General features: G+C 51.8%; 1 protein-coding gene across 2 annotated transcripts in view; it reads left to right on the forward strand.

The window, feature by feature from the left end:
* Positions 1–15,281, forward strand: part of TSHZ1 (teashirt zinc finger homeobox 1) — a 76,676-nt gene extending 61,395 nt beyond the window's left edge. For both annotated transcript variants that reach the window (XM_081251873.1, XM_081251874.1), the window contains one exon: positions 10,736–15,281. In XM_081251873.1, the coding sequence (XP_081107999.1) occupies positions 10,736–13,941 (3,206 nt within the window). In that variant the 3' untranslated portion in view covers positions 13,942–15,281. The remainder of the gene's footprint in view (positions 1–10,735) is intronic.
* The last annotated feature ends 247 nt before the right edge of the window (positions 15,282–15,528 follow it).

Here is a 15,528-nt window from a genome sequence, read left to right on the forward strand (position 1 = left end):
GAACTGCTAGTGCTGTTTAACCTTCGTCAAAAACGGGAACGCGGGCTTCCCTGGTGGCGCAGTGGTTGAGAGTCCGCCTGCCGATGCGGGGGACGCGGGTTCGTGCCCCGGTCTGGGAAGATCCCACATGCCGCGGAGCAGCTGGGCCCGTGAGCCATGGCCGCTGAGCCTGCGCGTCCGGAGCCTGTGCTCCGCAACGGGAGAGGCCACGGCAGTGAGAGACCCGCGTACCGCAAAAAAAAAACAACAAAAAAACCCTTGGAACTCAATTCCTCTTCCCGAGATATCCTATACCTGTCATCCGTTTTTCTAGCCAAAGGACTACTCTGTATGCCAAGCGTGCTATAACATCCTTGTAAATTCAAGTGTGTTAATGTGGGTTGCTCAACATATTTTCACCCTAAAATGCTATATTCATACATTGCATTTTCCAGTATCACTACCTTTCTTCTGTCTCGACGCTATTACTTAGGATCCAAGTCAGTTAAAGATGGAAACATTTAGTCATCTGGCCTGTTATATTAAATGCCAGTATCTGAACGATCCCAAATATCTAAATTTGGGGACATGGCAGGAGCTGAGCATCTTTTATGGAAAGAACACGTTTTTCCGTTTTCATCGGGACGTGTTGTCATCAGGTAGGAGCAGGTACGGATGCGTGCCGGTTACCTTGTGCGAGTGGCTATTTTGAGGAAGCAGGTTGGTATCTGCTGGGTGGCAAAGAATAGATTTCAAGCTGGCTTTTAGAAGCAACTCACGATCAGGAGGAAGCCTGTCTTCTGTTGTTGTTCTGCTCTCTCCGTGAGGCACCCACCCTGTTGTTCATCTGTCTGAGGACCCCTGGCTCTAATTGCTCAGAGCCAGGGGTCCTCAGACTCCGGGGAATTTGGACCTTCCTTACGTTTAGCCATTAACAGCCAAGGACAGCTGTCTCTTCTCCCCATATCCTTCAAATGACCGTGGAATATCAGGGCAAACCTTGTGTTCTTCAAAGACGCAAAGATATTTCGTAAAAATTGGGGCTGGGAGTTGAGAAAAAGAATCGATCTAATTCGCTGAAGATGCATGTGCCTCACTGTACAATTACAGTTTGAGAGGGACGTATTTTTCCAGACAGTATGGGTGTATTTACATTGTAAACCACCGGGGCACACGTCGTTGGTGTCAGATTCACCTCTAGCAGGGACCGTATACGTTTCCTTCCGTGCACGTGCATCCGGATGCACGCACGGGATTTTTTTTTTTTTTTTTTTTTTTTTTGCAGTACGCAGGCCTCTCACTGTTGTGGCCTCTCCCGTTGCAGAGCACAGGCTCCGGACGCGCAGGCTCAGCGGCCATGGCTCACGGGCCCAGCCGCTCCGCGGCATATGGGATCTTCCCGGACCGGGGAACGAACCCGTGTCCCCTGCATCGGCAGGCGGACTCTCAACCACTGCACCACCAGGGAAGCCCAACGCACGGGATTTTATGTGGCTCAGGAGGACAGCACACCTTTAGGGACACATTGGCATCCAGAAGGCACGTTTTATGGCAAAACAATACGAACAAGAGTTTTAAAAAGTGACGTCTAACTGTAAGATCCAGTTGTCTTGTTCTCATCTCGGGGCTGATGGGATCTATGTGTTTTGTGGCTTTTATGTGCTCACACCTGCACACACTCACACACCCACACCCACGTGGAGGCTGGTGGCTTCTCGCCTGGCCTGTGCTCGTCCTGACGCACAGGCCGGCACAGCTGCTCTGCGTGTTGTCCCGCTGACGGCAGGACACGCCACGTGTGCTCACCGTGTCACACTCCACGCCGCGTGCTTGGCTCAGGCAGGGCGGGGGCAGGGACGGCAAAGCTGTTTTGACACAAAAAGAAATCGCAGAAATGAGGATTTGGAGTCTTTGTTTTATTTGATGGGGAGGAATGTCACTTCTTTCTGGAAGTAATTGTAAAAGGAGAATTGCATACCGCAGTCACCATTTCCAGGCTTACTCACTCACCAGAGTTCCGCAGGGTGTGCGGGTAGGTGAGGGCAGAGGGGAGCTGAGGGTTTTAGCAGAGAAAATGCAACAACGTTGAGTTGACTCTGTTTTCTGTGATTCAGTAGCTGCTCTCATCCAGATCTTTTAGGCTACACAGTTGCATTCATTCACCTCGTGACGTATGTTGTTCTCAGTTTCATCACTAACAGTAAAAATTTCTACAAATATTTTAACGTATTTTGGTATATTTGTACCCATGTGAATTTTTAGAACACTGTAGCTTCTATTGAAAACGAAAGATCGTGACAAGTAATCACTCTGTCCAAGGTTGGAAGGTTTTACAAGTCTCTCTGTCTCTCTAGCTCTCTGCCTCTGCCTAGGCAAAATTTCCAAAAAAGCGTGTAGGAGAGCAATTAGGAGAATTCACTGGTAATAGTAAGAATAAACCCAATTATTATGATAAGAGAACGGTACTTTCTGATATGATACTGTGGATGTAACTGATTCAGACGCCATTACTGTTATTAAGGGGATTTCAAGAAAGTCAGGTGCGTGTGACCTTGTATTAAGCTTCCAGCCAAGTACAGCATTAATTACGACGGGGATGCTGGCTCTGGGTGGATCACATTGGTACATAATTTATATAGACTGTAATATACTTAAAGACAAAAGTTCTCCTAACTTTGTGTTAATAGTTGCTGTGTTGTCGACAACTGCAGGGGTGTGCCCTGCACTGTTCCCATCCACACCCCAATCCCCAAAGACTTGATGTTTCCTTCTCTCTTCTTTTATTACCCTGTGCGTTTACGAGAATGGGCTGCTGCTGGATTTGAACTTGGAGACACGTGTCTGAGACGTAAGCCCCGCGTGGGGTTCGGTGTCTGCTGAGTTACATTTCTTTATTCTTGTGTCAGCCATTTGAAGAGATATTTCAAGCCCGAATCTCCTCTCCAGATTTCTAAATGTCATCCATCACTCTATCTGACAAAAGTCTGTTCTCGTTTCAGGTGGTAGAAAATACCAGGTCGGAACCTGGTTTGGGACCTAATTGGCTAATATTGGGTTTGTAGACCCAGACTCATCAGACTGTCCTAGTGTGGTGTATATCCCTCCCCAAACCAAGAGGCAATAACCGAAAACATGGATTTCCCCATGCTTGGCATTGGCCATGCATGTCTTGGGGATGGCTGGCTTTTTAATTTGTGGATCGAGAGAACATCTGCATCGTATATTAACACGCAGTTCGTTGGTAGTGAAATAGCTGCGTGTTTTCTTAAGTTCATACAAGAGTTATTTAGCTTTTGCTCTTCTTTGTTTCATTTTAAGTTCTCTTTTAATGTTTCAAGATTCTCATATATTTTCTCTCTCCTTTTTCCTCCTGGCATTGCTGAAAATCACAGAAAGTTTTCAGTCTTTTTAATTGAGGTTTAAGCCCTTAATTTGTGCTTTCCCACTTAATGTTAAATTACATTGTTGTAACTGCAACGAACTCCAGGCCTAAGATTAATACCTGATGCGCTCACTGGGAAGAGTGGGAGGGGCTCCGATAACTTGAAATTGAATTCGGGGTCAGGGAGAAAGGGAAGACCGTTATGTTTATTTTAAGGAAGTTACCTGTGAATTTCTAATTAAACTTAGAATTGGGTAAAAAACCATGGGCCATCTTATTTACAGACTCCACAATTCTAAAAAATGGCCTCTGTTGGGTTTTAGGTAAAGAAATAATCGTTACCAATCAGATGGTTTAGCAAACTGGTACGTGAGCGACTGGTGCCAGACAACTAAAGTTTTCCAGAGGGATAGAAATATTTTTGCTCCTTCTACATCACAGCAGGAGGGGCCTTTCAGATTTGCGTGGCAGGTTGTCAACCTTTCTGCAAAAAATTTAGAACTTAGTTTCATAAATTAATGTACATCCCACTTGTATGTTGCTGTCCTTTCAGAGTAGCACGGAATGGGCTCTGACCTGGGTCTGCTTTCTCTGCATTTTTTATTTCCTAATATCCTCTTTCACCAAACCCACCTGCTCTCTTTGTAACAGAGGTGAAGTTACTTTACAAGTGATCGATGATAAATTTGGAAGAAAGTGTGTTTTGCAAGATTTTACAATGAATTGAAGCTGTTCATTTATCACCGAGGTGTGTGTAAGCCCCTTTTGTGAATTGTAAATATATTTTGATGTAATGGCCATCTGTTCATGGGTATCACGTTTGCCAGTCGAAAACCTAGTTTGATATAGCTAAACATGTAATTTGGTATGATTGTATAGTTTCACCAGGTGGCAATACAATAGCCGAGTTTGGTATTTACTGTAAGCCAGTGCCCAAGCAGGGACCAACTACCTGTGTTTTATAGTTGTCACTTTTGAATCTCCCTTTTCCTCATTCACAGCCAGCTCTCAATTGCGTGAGCTAATGAGGAAAAGGGAGCTTAGATAAACAAAGTTCCCCAACCTGATTCTTGTCATTTATTTCCAGGGCCCGCCCCCTGGGGCCTGGGGAAGAGCCTAACCAGGAACTGCTCTGTATGAGTTCCCACCTCCCGCTCCTTCCTCTGTGTGGCTGTGATCAGGGAAAGTGTAGGAAGGCAGAGGGGCCTGGGTGATGCAGAAGTTCAAGGACTAACATCGCGAATAATCTGTCGGCCCAAATCTCACATCTAGTTGCTACACCGTGACAAGGGCCAGTGAGGGGACCACTTTCCCTGGGACGAGAGCTCATTATTTTGTTCCCCTTGTCCCCATTTATGCGATGTGAGCAATAGTTTGTGAGGCCTGAGGCTGAGCGGGGTGCCCTCTGACGGCCGTGGGAGGACTGCCCATCGTGGGCCTTTCCTAGTTCATCTTGAGGGTCTGTCTGCAGGGTGAGATGAGGAGGAGGGGCCAGCAAGCACAGAGGGGGGCTTGGTATGAGGATGGCGGTCTGCCATTTCCATGAATACTTCCTATAGCCCCACTGTTGGGGAAACAGGCCCGGAGGATGGGGTGAGTGAGTGTATGGGGGTCACCGTGTCTTCATCAGGCTGTCCCTTCTGTAAGTCTGTCCTCAGGTCCCGCTCATGATGGGGGTCTGTCCTTCAACAGGGAGCCACAGCAATGGCCCCATAGTGTGGACCCAACGGGGCGAGCAGGTGAACGCCACCCCTACCCCCTGCACGCCTGGGGTCGCTCCTGCACTCGCTGTGTGGGACAGATGTGGCTGAGGGGGGACGTGTCTTGGGTGTGTCCCCTTCCTGATGCTGAAGTGGCAAAAGCAGATGACTCCATCCCCGCCTGGTACTGAAGCCAGGAGTCCAGTGGTCTTGTTTCCAGGCACCATGGGGTCCGGTCTGCGAATTTCCACCTGCACAGCCCTTGTCCGCCTGCCCCAGGTCCAAACTCTTAAAGTGAAACCCAGTAGATTCTGGATCCTTCTGGGGGCTCTGGTTCCAGGATGTGAGCCCAGTTTTGGAAGATGGGAGAGGTTGGGGGGTAGGGAGAGGGGGCTCAGGCACGGCTGTAAAGGAATCCCTCGTACCCGTTAGCATCTGGGGCTCATCATCTGTGTCCTCACGTGGCCACGCACGCTGCCGAGAAGGGTGATATGGACCAGCATTTGGTCCGAGGGCCACTGGGAGGGGTGGCGTGAGAGGAGGGAGGGAAGTGCTCATGGGCGGGCTGCCTGGGGAGGTGGGTGCACTTCTTTCCAACGCTGATTCTACCAGGCCCGGTGCACCTGAGGAGGGGCAGGAAAGCTACTCCGGGGTCAGATGGGCGTCCAGTGGTGGGGACACAAGACAGATGGCCCCCAGCTACCCCCTAGGTCTGTGTTTCCTCGTGCCCCTTGTAAATTAGAATTGAAAAGTTCATTCATTCAAAAAATCGACACAGTGAGCTAAAAGTACATGGTAGAATAGTAAAGCAGCCAAAGAATATCAGCATATCGGGATGAATAAAGTGGAGGAGTGTGTGATAAAAGTAGAAATCCTGAAAGTCTAGAAACGGACAGGGACCGTGTTGGTGGAAGGCTAAAGTGATGCAGCGCAGTGACCACTGAGCTGGTGGATTGTGGGTATCAGGAGAGGCCTCGCCTCCTGCCCGCCTGTCCGTGGGACCCGGCAGCCCCCTCCCTACGGAAGGCTGAAGGAGGTGAGGATGCAGGAGCAGGGCCGGGAGGAAGACGGAGGCGGCCTATGTGCGGGTGGACTCTCGGCGCCCCCGAAATTCTGCTACAGGAACCCTAATGCCACCTGCACCCCTTCATTGTTCTCCCCACCTCTTACTTTTTAACATTAAAAAATATAAAAGTAACAACAAGCAAAGCCCTTCCCACATTCCCTCCCCCAGGCTGGGCCCTGCCCTTCCAGGCTCCTTAATTCCCAGTGTCGGGCTAGTGGCTGTTTCCAGCTATTTCATTCCAGAAATGGTGTGAAATGGCTAATCCGTGCTTGTTGAATTGAAAACACTGAAGAAGATTTTGAAAACAGAGATATTTATCAAGAGCCACTTCAGTCAACAAACCCATATATTCATTATCTAGAAAAAAACCACTATTAACATTTTCTAAAAGGATTTTTCCGTTGTACTGTGAATAGGTTTGTCTTCTGCTTTCTCCATTGAATGCCTCTCCCCTTGTCATTAAAACATAGTTTTTTTTTTTAACGTTTGAATAATATTGCATCTTAGGAATAAACGAAAAATCACCTAACTACCAATTATTGTTGAAGATTTAGGTAGTGGCAAATTTTATATGGAATAATACCATAAAGGACATCTTTGTGCATGAAGCTTATTCTGTATTTTAGGTCACCTTCTGAGGCTATACTTCCAAAAGTAAAATTATTGGGCCAAAGGGTGTCAAAAAATTTCTGTCCTTGTACTCTTTTTTCATTGAGATTCTCTCAATTATAACAGCATGATGGGCACATAAGAGGTGTCCTAAACACTGATACAGAATTACTTTGGGTCAGGGACTTCCCTGGTGGTCCAGTGGTTAAGACTCTGCACTTCCACTGCAGGGGGTATGGGTTCAATCCCTGGTCAGGGAACTAAGATCCCTGCATGCTGTGCAGCACAGCCAAAAAACAAAAAAGAATTACCTTGGGTCATTAATTCACTCACAGCATTTGCTCAAAGTGTTTGTTGGCATTGAGGTGCTAATGAGACAAAGGAAAGTAACTCGGTCCTGATGGTGGCAGAGTGGATGGACCTCCGGCTGGGAGTCAGGTGACCCGCATTTGAATCCTTGTTTGTCTCCTCTGGGACCTTGGGGAAGTCGGTCAACTTCTCCAAGACCAGTTTTCTCATCTTCAAAATGGGCATTTTCAGGGATGCTCACTTGAAGTGTTGTGAGGGTTAAAATAAGGTGAAGAAAGAAAATGCCCAGCTGGCGGAGGTAGGCAGGGGTGGCACTCAGCAATTTTAGTTGAATGAGCAAGTTCATGGTTTGATTATGAGGACAGACAGGTAGAGATCTCTTAACACTTCCAGGAATGAACTCTGGGAGGGGGTTAAAAGGCATCATGAAGGAGATGACATCTGAGCCTCCCCTTGAGGACGAGTGTCGTCACCAGGTGGAGAAGTGGGTGGGGTGCCCCCTGGGACCAGGGTGCACGGGGACTGGATATGTGGCAGAGGGAGGGGTCCATGTGGGGATTTGCGCCCCCTGTGCAGCTCGTGGACTCTGACAAGGATTTTAGCTCAGGGGTTGTGGAGGAAGAAAGAGCGTGGCAGGACAGGAGGGCAAGAGGCCCAGCTGGGCGTCTGTTGCACATCTGAGGAGAGGCTGGAGGGTCCGAATTAGGGCAGGGGCCCCGCTGGCTATGGAGCTGGACCACGGGAGGCGCTGAGGACAGCTGTTGCTCTTCTGGCGTGGACACTTGTTCGGGGTGATTCAGTACAGCTGAGGCAGGAGACTCCCGGTTCAGGAGGAGGCTGGGGCGGGGGCTGGAGGGGGCAGGGGCAGCCGTGTGTCTGCACGATGTTGACTGGGGTGCCTGTGAAACGCCCACGTCGCGATGGACTCCGGTCACAGCAGCTGGGGCCCCTTCTATGTGCCAGACGTGAGGCGGACTCAGGCTACAGGCATCCCGAAGGCCAGCTTCCCCGGACGGGGCGGGAGAGCCGAGGGCCTGCACCCAGTGGCCTCGCAGGTGGACGTGGATCCAGTGCTCGCGGGCGTGCCCTGGAGGAGCCATGGAAGAAGTCAAGCTTGGCTGGAAAGAGGCTGCGGAGGGACCGGGCAAGAGTGACAGGCAGGGCGGGTGGAGGAGCTGGCGGCGCCCTGGCCCCAGAGAGCACGGTGTCACACCCGCAGTGCTCTGGGCAGGGGGGCTGGGGGCCGCGTCCCCGCGGGGATGCTCAGCCTGAGGCAGGGGACGCTGGCAGGTCCCAGGATGCCCCCGTGTCCGCCCTGGGGCTCCCCTCCTTTCTGAACTTGTGCCCCCGCCCTGGCCCTCCCCTGGCTGCCTGCTCACCCAGCTTCGTGTCTCCCCTGGGAGACGAGCTCCAGGAAGGCAGGCACGTTAGGGGTCCCCCTCCACCTCCTGGAAAACAGGGGACGGGTGTCCAAGGGAGGGAACGGCAGAAACCGGTGACCCTTAGGAGGCCGGGGTTTGCTCTGTGTGGTTCCAGGAGTAACGGTCGCCCTGGGGCTGGGGGTGGCCTGCAGGAGGCGTTTGAGCTCAGCCTGGGGGCCCCCGGGTGCAGGCTGCTCTGTCGGGAGCAGGGCGGGCCCGGGATGCAGCAGGGCCTGATGACCTTCCACTCTGCTGGGACGTGGACATGCACATGGGCAGATGCCAAGCAAGTCACGTCCGTGCGGTTCCAGGCCCTAAGATGCCGCCCGCAGAGTGAGGACCGGTGGGTGACAAACACACCCCGGAGGTACGGCAGCGAGTCCCCCGCGATGGCGCGGGGCTCACGGGCTGTAAGTCCCTGACTCGTGAGTGGACTCTGATGCAGTTCTGCCTTCTGTTGGGAAACACCGTGGACACGCGTGCCTGGGTCGCTCAATGCTGCCACCCAGGCGTGGGGACGGCCGCGAGGGGAAGCGGGGGGTGGGGCAGGGATGCTGAAGGGCCCCGCTGTCACTCGCCACATGTTCACTTGTGCTCACCAGCGACCATGCCTGGAGCTCTCGGCGTGCGGATGCAGACCCTCCCGTGTGTCTCCCTCCTGCCCGCGTCCACCCTCTGGGCAGCCACCTCCTTCTCTGTCTCTCCATCACTGTGCCTGAAAACGCGGTGCTCTCTGCCACGTTCCCTTGGGGTCTGGTGCTGATAACGTGATAATGAGTGATTCTACTTAATGAGACACCCTCTCAGGTCATATCAGTGCATTTTAATAGGGCCTTTCTGGGAATATCTTAACCCCAAATTTCCCAGGTAGTTGACGGAACACTAGTTGTTCCCTCAAAAAAAAAAAAGGGAAAAAGAAGTAAAAGTATGCTTTGGTCAAATCAGTTAAGAGGTGCAGGCGATTATGTCCCCTTGGGGATTGACAACATATGTCACATAGTAAAGGATCTACAATGTGCTGCAGGAAAAGGTCAGATTCCATCTAGTGATTTATACGCTGTCCATCCCTCCCATTCTTGGGACAGCTGTCAGTATCCTGAGTTTTTCTGGGAAATGCCGCCTTCACCCTGAGAAGTCACCCTCTGTGCAGCTGTGGCCTGTAGCAGGCCACTGTAGCGTATACTATAGGCCTTGTTAAGAATAAAATTTTTTTTATCGTGCCAAAATATTCGTAACACAAAAGTCACCATTTTAATCATTTTTAAGTGCACGGTTCAGTGGTATTAAGTACATTCACCCTGTTATGCAACAATACCCACCGTACATCTCCAGAACTTTTCGTCTTCCCAGATTGAAACTCTGAACCCATTATACACCAACTTCCCATTCCTCCCTCTCCCCCAGTCCCTGGAAACCACTGTGCCACTTCCTGTCTCTATAAGCCTCACTACTCTAGGTGTCTCACATAAGGGGACTCCTACAGTGTTTGTCTTTTTGCGTCTGGCTTATTTCACTGAGCATAGTGCCCTCAGGGTTCATCCATGCCATAGCATGTGTCAGAATTTCCCTCCTTTTAAAGGCTGAATACTATTCCATTGTTTGTATAAACCACATTTTGTTCACCCATTCATCCATCAACAGACATTTAGGTTGTTTCCACCTTCTGGCTCTTGTGAATAATGCTGCTTTGTACAAACGTGGCTCTTTGACCCCTGTCGGATGTCACCCGTGGGAGACTTCTGCTCCATCCAGGCAGGGGGGCGCTGGTGGTGCTACGGTGCTTTCTCCTTTTTAGTGGAGACCAGAGTATTTTTATCGCTTGCCATTGAGAAGCGTTTTTATTTACGGAAGCCATAGAATACTGTCTGTGTATTATCTTGCCCTAGAAGATGACAACCAGGTTCCCCCCCCCCCGCCATGGGGAGGCACAAGGGACCCCCGCTGCTTACGAAAAGAGGAGCCTGCATGAGGAGGGGCAGGGGTCCCCTCCCTCCCCACCCAGCTGTGACGGCCACACTGACATCTTTAAGAAGAGGGCAGACACTGCCGTTCCGTCGGAATGTATTCACTTAGGAGGGGGGATTGTCTTGGTGGAAACCTATTTCCTGCCGTCGAGCTGCAGAAGAGGTAGATATATAAAGTGGAGGTAGCCTTGTAGCCTGGGAGCTCGGCTGAGAAACATCTTTTTAAAGATCATCTCACTGCTGGGGAGGCCGCGTCCTTGGAGATGATTTACGTCTCCTCACCGTGTTTCATTTTTCTCTCCTAGCTTACGTTCCCGAGGAAGAACTGAAGGCAGCAGAAATAGATGAAGAAAACGTGGAGGAGGATGGGCTGCCTTTGGACGTTCAGGGAAGCGACTTCGTGTGCAGTGAGGACGCGGAGCTCCAGGAGGCCCAGAGCTACCAGAACTCCCCCGTCAGCACCGCGACTAATCAGGACGCGGGCTACGGGTCGCCGTTCAGCGAAAACAGCGACCAGCCAGCCCATTTCAAGAGCGCTTCCTCCAAGGAAGAGAAAGAGGAGCCCCAGGGCCGGGAGGGCGTCTCCTACCCCCAGGACAGCTTGGCCCAGATCAAGGCCGTGTATGCAAACCTGTTCTCGGGGTCCTGCTGGTCCAGCTTGGCTCTGGATCTGAAGAAGTCCGGCTCGACCACCAGCAACAGCGATGCCGGCCAGAAGGAGGGCTCCACCCCCGCCGCCACGCCCCCCACCAGTACCGCGGGCGCCACCGGGACCACGGCGAGCACCCCCAGCTCGGGCTCCAGCTCCAGCACCAGCACCAGCGCCAGCGCCAGCGGCGGCTCCGGCTATGACTGGCACCAGGCCGCCCTGGCCAAGACGCTGCAGCAGACGTCCTCGTACGGGCTGCTGCCCGAGCCCAGCCTCTTCAGCACCGTGCAGCTCTACCGGCAGAACAACAAGCTGTACGGCTCCGTGTTCACGGGCGCCAGCAAGTTCCGCTGCAAAGACTGCAGCGCCGCGTACGACACGCTGGTGGAGCTGACGGTGCACATGAACGAGACGGGGCACTACCGCGACGACAACAGGGACAAGGACTCCGAGAAGACCAAGAGGTGGTCCAAGCCCAGGAAGCGCTCCCTGATGGAGATGGAAGGGAAGGAGGACGCCCAGAAGGTGCTCAAGTGCATGTACTGCGGCCACTCCTTCGAGTCCCTGCAGGACCTGAGCGTGCACATGATCAAGACAAAGCATTACCAGAAAGTGCCTCTCAAGGAGCCGGTGCCGGCCATCACCAAGCTGGTCCCTTCCACCAAAAAGCGGGCGCTGCAGGACTTGGCGCCCCCCTGCTCCCCCGAACCGGCGGGCATCACGGCCGAAGTGGCGCCGAGCGAGTCAGCCAAGGACCAGAAGTCGGCCAACCCGTACGTGACACCCAACAACCGCTACGGCTACCAGAACGGGGCCAGCTACACCTGGCAGTTCGAGGCCCGCAAGGCCCAGATCCTCAAGTGCATGGAGTGCGGCAGCTCCCACGACACCCTGCAACAGCTCACCGCCCACATGATGGTCACCGGCCACTTCTTGAAAGTGACCACCTCTGCCTCCAAGAAAGGGAAGCAGCTGGTGCTGGACCCCATGGTGGAGGAGAAGATCCAGTCCATTCCCCTGCCCCCCACCACGCACACGCGGCTGCCCGCCGCCCACGTCAAAAAGCAGCCCGACTCTCCCTCGGGGTCCGCGACCTCGGAGGAGAAGAAGGAGCCCGAGAAGGAGAAGGCGCTGCCGGCGGTGGCCGGGGACGCAGACAAGCAGATCAAGGAGGAGGGCGAGGACGCCTCCGACAAGTTCGAGCCCACCACCCTCTACCAGTACCTCCGCGAGGAGGACCTGGACGACAGCCCCAGGGGCGGGGTGGACATCCTGAAGTCCCTGGAGAACACGGTCTCCACGGCCATCAGCAAAGCCCAGAACGGCGCGCCCTCGTGGGGCGGCTACCCCAGCATCCACGCCGCCTACCAGCTGCCGGGCACCGTGAAGCCGCTGCCGGCCGTGCAGAGCGTGCAGATGCAGCCGTCCTACGCCAGCAACGTGAAGTTGCTGTCCTCAGAGCACAGTGCGCTCCTGCACTCCCCGGGGAGCCTCACGCCGCCGCCCCACAAGAGCAACGTGTCGGCCATGGAGGAGCTGGTGGAGAAGGTCACGGGCAAGGTCAGCGTGAAGAAGGAGGAGAGGCCGGCGGAGAAGGAGAAGGGCTCGCCGGCCAAGGCCGCGTCCCCCGTGGCCAAGGAGAATAAAGACTTCCCCAGGGCCGAGGACCTCGGCGGCGGCGGCGGCGGCAGGCCCCAGCAGAAGAAGGTCCCCGAAGCCGATGCGGGGAAGACCAAGAAGGAGGGCGCGGTGGACGCCCACACCCCGAACGGCACGGAGCCCCTCAAGGCCAAAGTCACCAACGGCTGTAACAACCTGGGCATCATCACAGACCACTCGCCCGAGCCCTCCTTCATCAACCCGCTGAGCGCCCTGCAGTCCATCATGAACACCCACCTGGGCAAAGTGTCCAGACCCGTGAGCCCCTCGCTGGACCCACTGGCCATGCTCTACAAGATCAGCACCAGCATGCTGGACAAGCCAGCCTTCCCTGCCCCGCCCGCCAAGCCGCCCGGCACCCTGGACCGCTACTACTACGAGAACAGCGACCAGCCCATCGACCTGACCAAGTCCAAGAGCAAGCTCCTGGCCCCAGGCGCCGCCGACGGCGTGTCCTCGCCGCTCCGGGAGAGTGCGCTCATGGACATCTCGGACATGGTGAAGAACCTCACGGGCCGGCTGACCCCCAAGTCCTCCACGCCCTCCACTGTGTCAGAGAAGTCGGACGCCGACGGCAGCAGCTTCGAGGAGGTGGTGGACGAGCTGTCGCCCGTCCACAAGAGGAAAGGGCGACAGTCCAACTGGAATCCGCAGCACCTGCTCATCCTGCAGGCCCAGTTCGCCTCGAGCCTGCGGGAGACCCCGGAGGGTAAGTACATCATGTCGGACCTGGGCCCTCAGGAGCGGGTGCACATCTCCAAGTTCACCGGGCTCTCCATGACCACCATCAGCCACTGGCTGGCCAACGTCAAATACCAGTTGCGGAGGACAGGGGGGACCAAGTTCCTGAAGAACCTGGACACAGGGCATCCCGTTTTCTTTTGCAACGATTGTGCCTCTCAGTTCAGAACTGCTTCCACGTACATCAGTCATCTAGAGACACACTTAGGCTTCAGCTTGAAGGATCTCTCCAAGCTGCCACTAAATCAGATTCAAGAACAGCAGAATGTTTCCAAAGTCCTGGCGAACAAAGCGTTGGGCCCGGTGGCAGCCGCCGAGGACGATCTGGGCTCCACATTCCAGTGCAAGCTCTGCAACCGGACTTTCGCGAGCAAGCACGCAGTCAAACTGCACCTTAGTAAGACCCACGGCAAGTCCCCCGAGGACCACCTGATCTACGTGACGGAGCTGGAGAAACAGTAGCCCTGGGTCCGCGCGCAGGCCCGTGGCACATTGCACTAAACGTCGTCATACTGCACTAGGCCTGGCCTGAGCCTCCAAAATCAGCCTGCCCTTTGTTGCTGACTGCCTGTCTGGACCTTGGTTTTTCTTACACATATTTTGTAGTTATATTTATATGCTCTTCGTCCGATTGTGCATGTTCCTTTTCTTTTTCCGTGAGTCAAAGTCTGACCTTTATTTTCAACATCTGTTCTCGATGTTCAGCTCTCTTTTGTAGGAAATAGTGGGGCACACTACTCAGAGACATTTATTTAGCAGGAAAGAAAGACACAAATAACAATGAGAAAAGACGTACTAAAATTACAAAGTTGCCATGACAATAAAGGTCATAGAACCTCCTAGTGTCAGATTTAACCCTTTGAGGACTGTAATCGCATTTCTGTGCCTTTCACTCAAAAAAAAAAAAAAGAAAAAAGAAAAAAAAAAGGCTTAAAGGCATTTCATTCAGATCAAAAGCTGTGTCAGACACAAAACTTATTTAATAATTAAAAAACGAGCTTTTATATGCAGAACTGGTTTGTGAAGGAAGCATGCATGCAGCTGTTGGAAAGTAGAAAGTTGTCTAGGACTTGGGGTTAGGAAGCCACAACTTCACATGTTTAAAACAAACAACAAAAAAAAACAAAACAAAAACTAACAGCAGCGACAACAAACACACCAGTTGCCACTATGCCCAAACCCTCTGGATGCTGAAAAAATGCCACTTTTGGCAGAAAAAAAAAAAAAGTATGCAAGCTATTATTTAAAAATGTGTAAAAATGCTATTTCTTTTTTCTGTAAAATACTGCAGTTTATAGTTATTTACAAATGTAAGCTTTGGTACAAGCTGACCTTTCTATAAGCGTGCTGCATTGGTAAATGAAAAAAAAGTGGGGCAAATGTTGGAGTCCTTTCCTTGTAAATTGCCAGCATCAGCTTAAAAACTCCTATATGTTACATATCGTACCATTTTAATCTATTCAACTTTCTTTGTACCTTCTGGCTGTATGCTTTCTCTTTTAACTTTTTATATTGTCATTTTATATTAAATTTCTGTGTATATAATGTACAACCACAATTTTTGAATAAAATTTAGTTCCTGCAGCTTGATTTAAATAGAGAAATTTTACTGGCACCTGCATCTTTCCAGATGCATGTATATCAGACAAAAATAAATAAATGAAAACAAAGCGAGCAATGCACTATTAATTATACATTTTGATGTTCTATCATTAATATTGTACAGTACCTTTCGGTTCACACAATTAAATCCACTGTTTTCTCAAATGTAAAATAAACCCACATGCAGTTCTTGATTTACATAGATTGTCATGTTGTCATTATTTTGCCTTTGAGATGTTATTTCAGCAACGAGAGGTATGGCTCATGCGATAAGCCAACAGAAATTCTAGCTGGAATCATCATTTCATGATTTGTGTGCTGACACGCTCCATTCAGATGATCAATATTGCATTTCTTAAAATGATCATTAAAAAGTTTAACTCCGCTGGGTGCCACCGGATTCCTGAGGATAGCCATTGAGCCATGGCTGGCTTGTACATCGAGGGA

The sequence above is a fragment of the Mesoplodon bidens genome, assembly GCF_964165515.1.
Source record: "Mesoplodon bidens genome assembly, chromosome: 13".
Lineage (NCBI taxonomy): Eukaryota > Metazoa > Chordata > Mammalia > Artiodactyla > Ziphiidae > Mesoplodon > Mesoplodon bidens.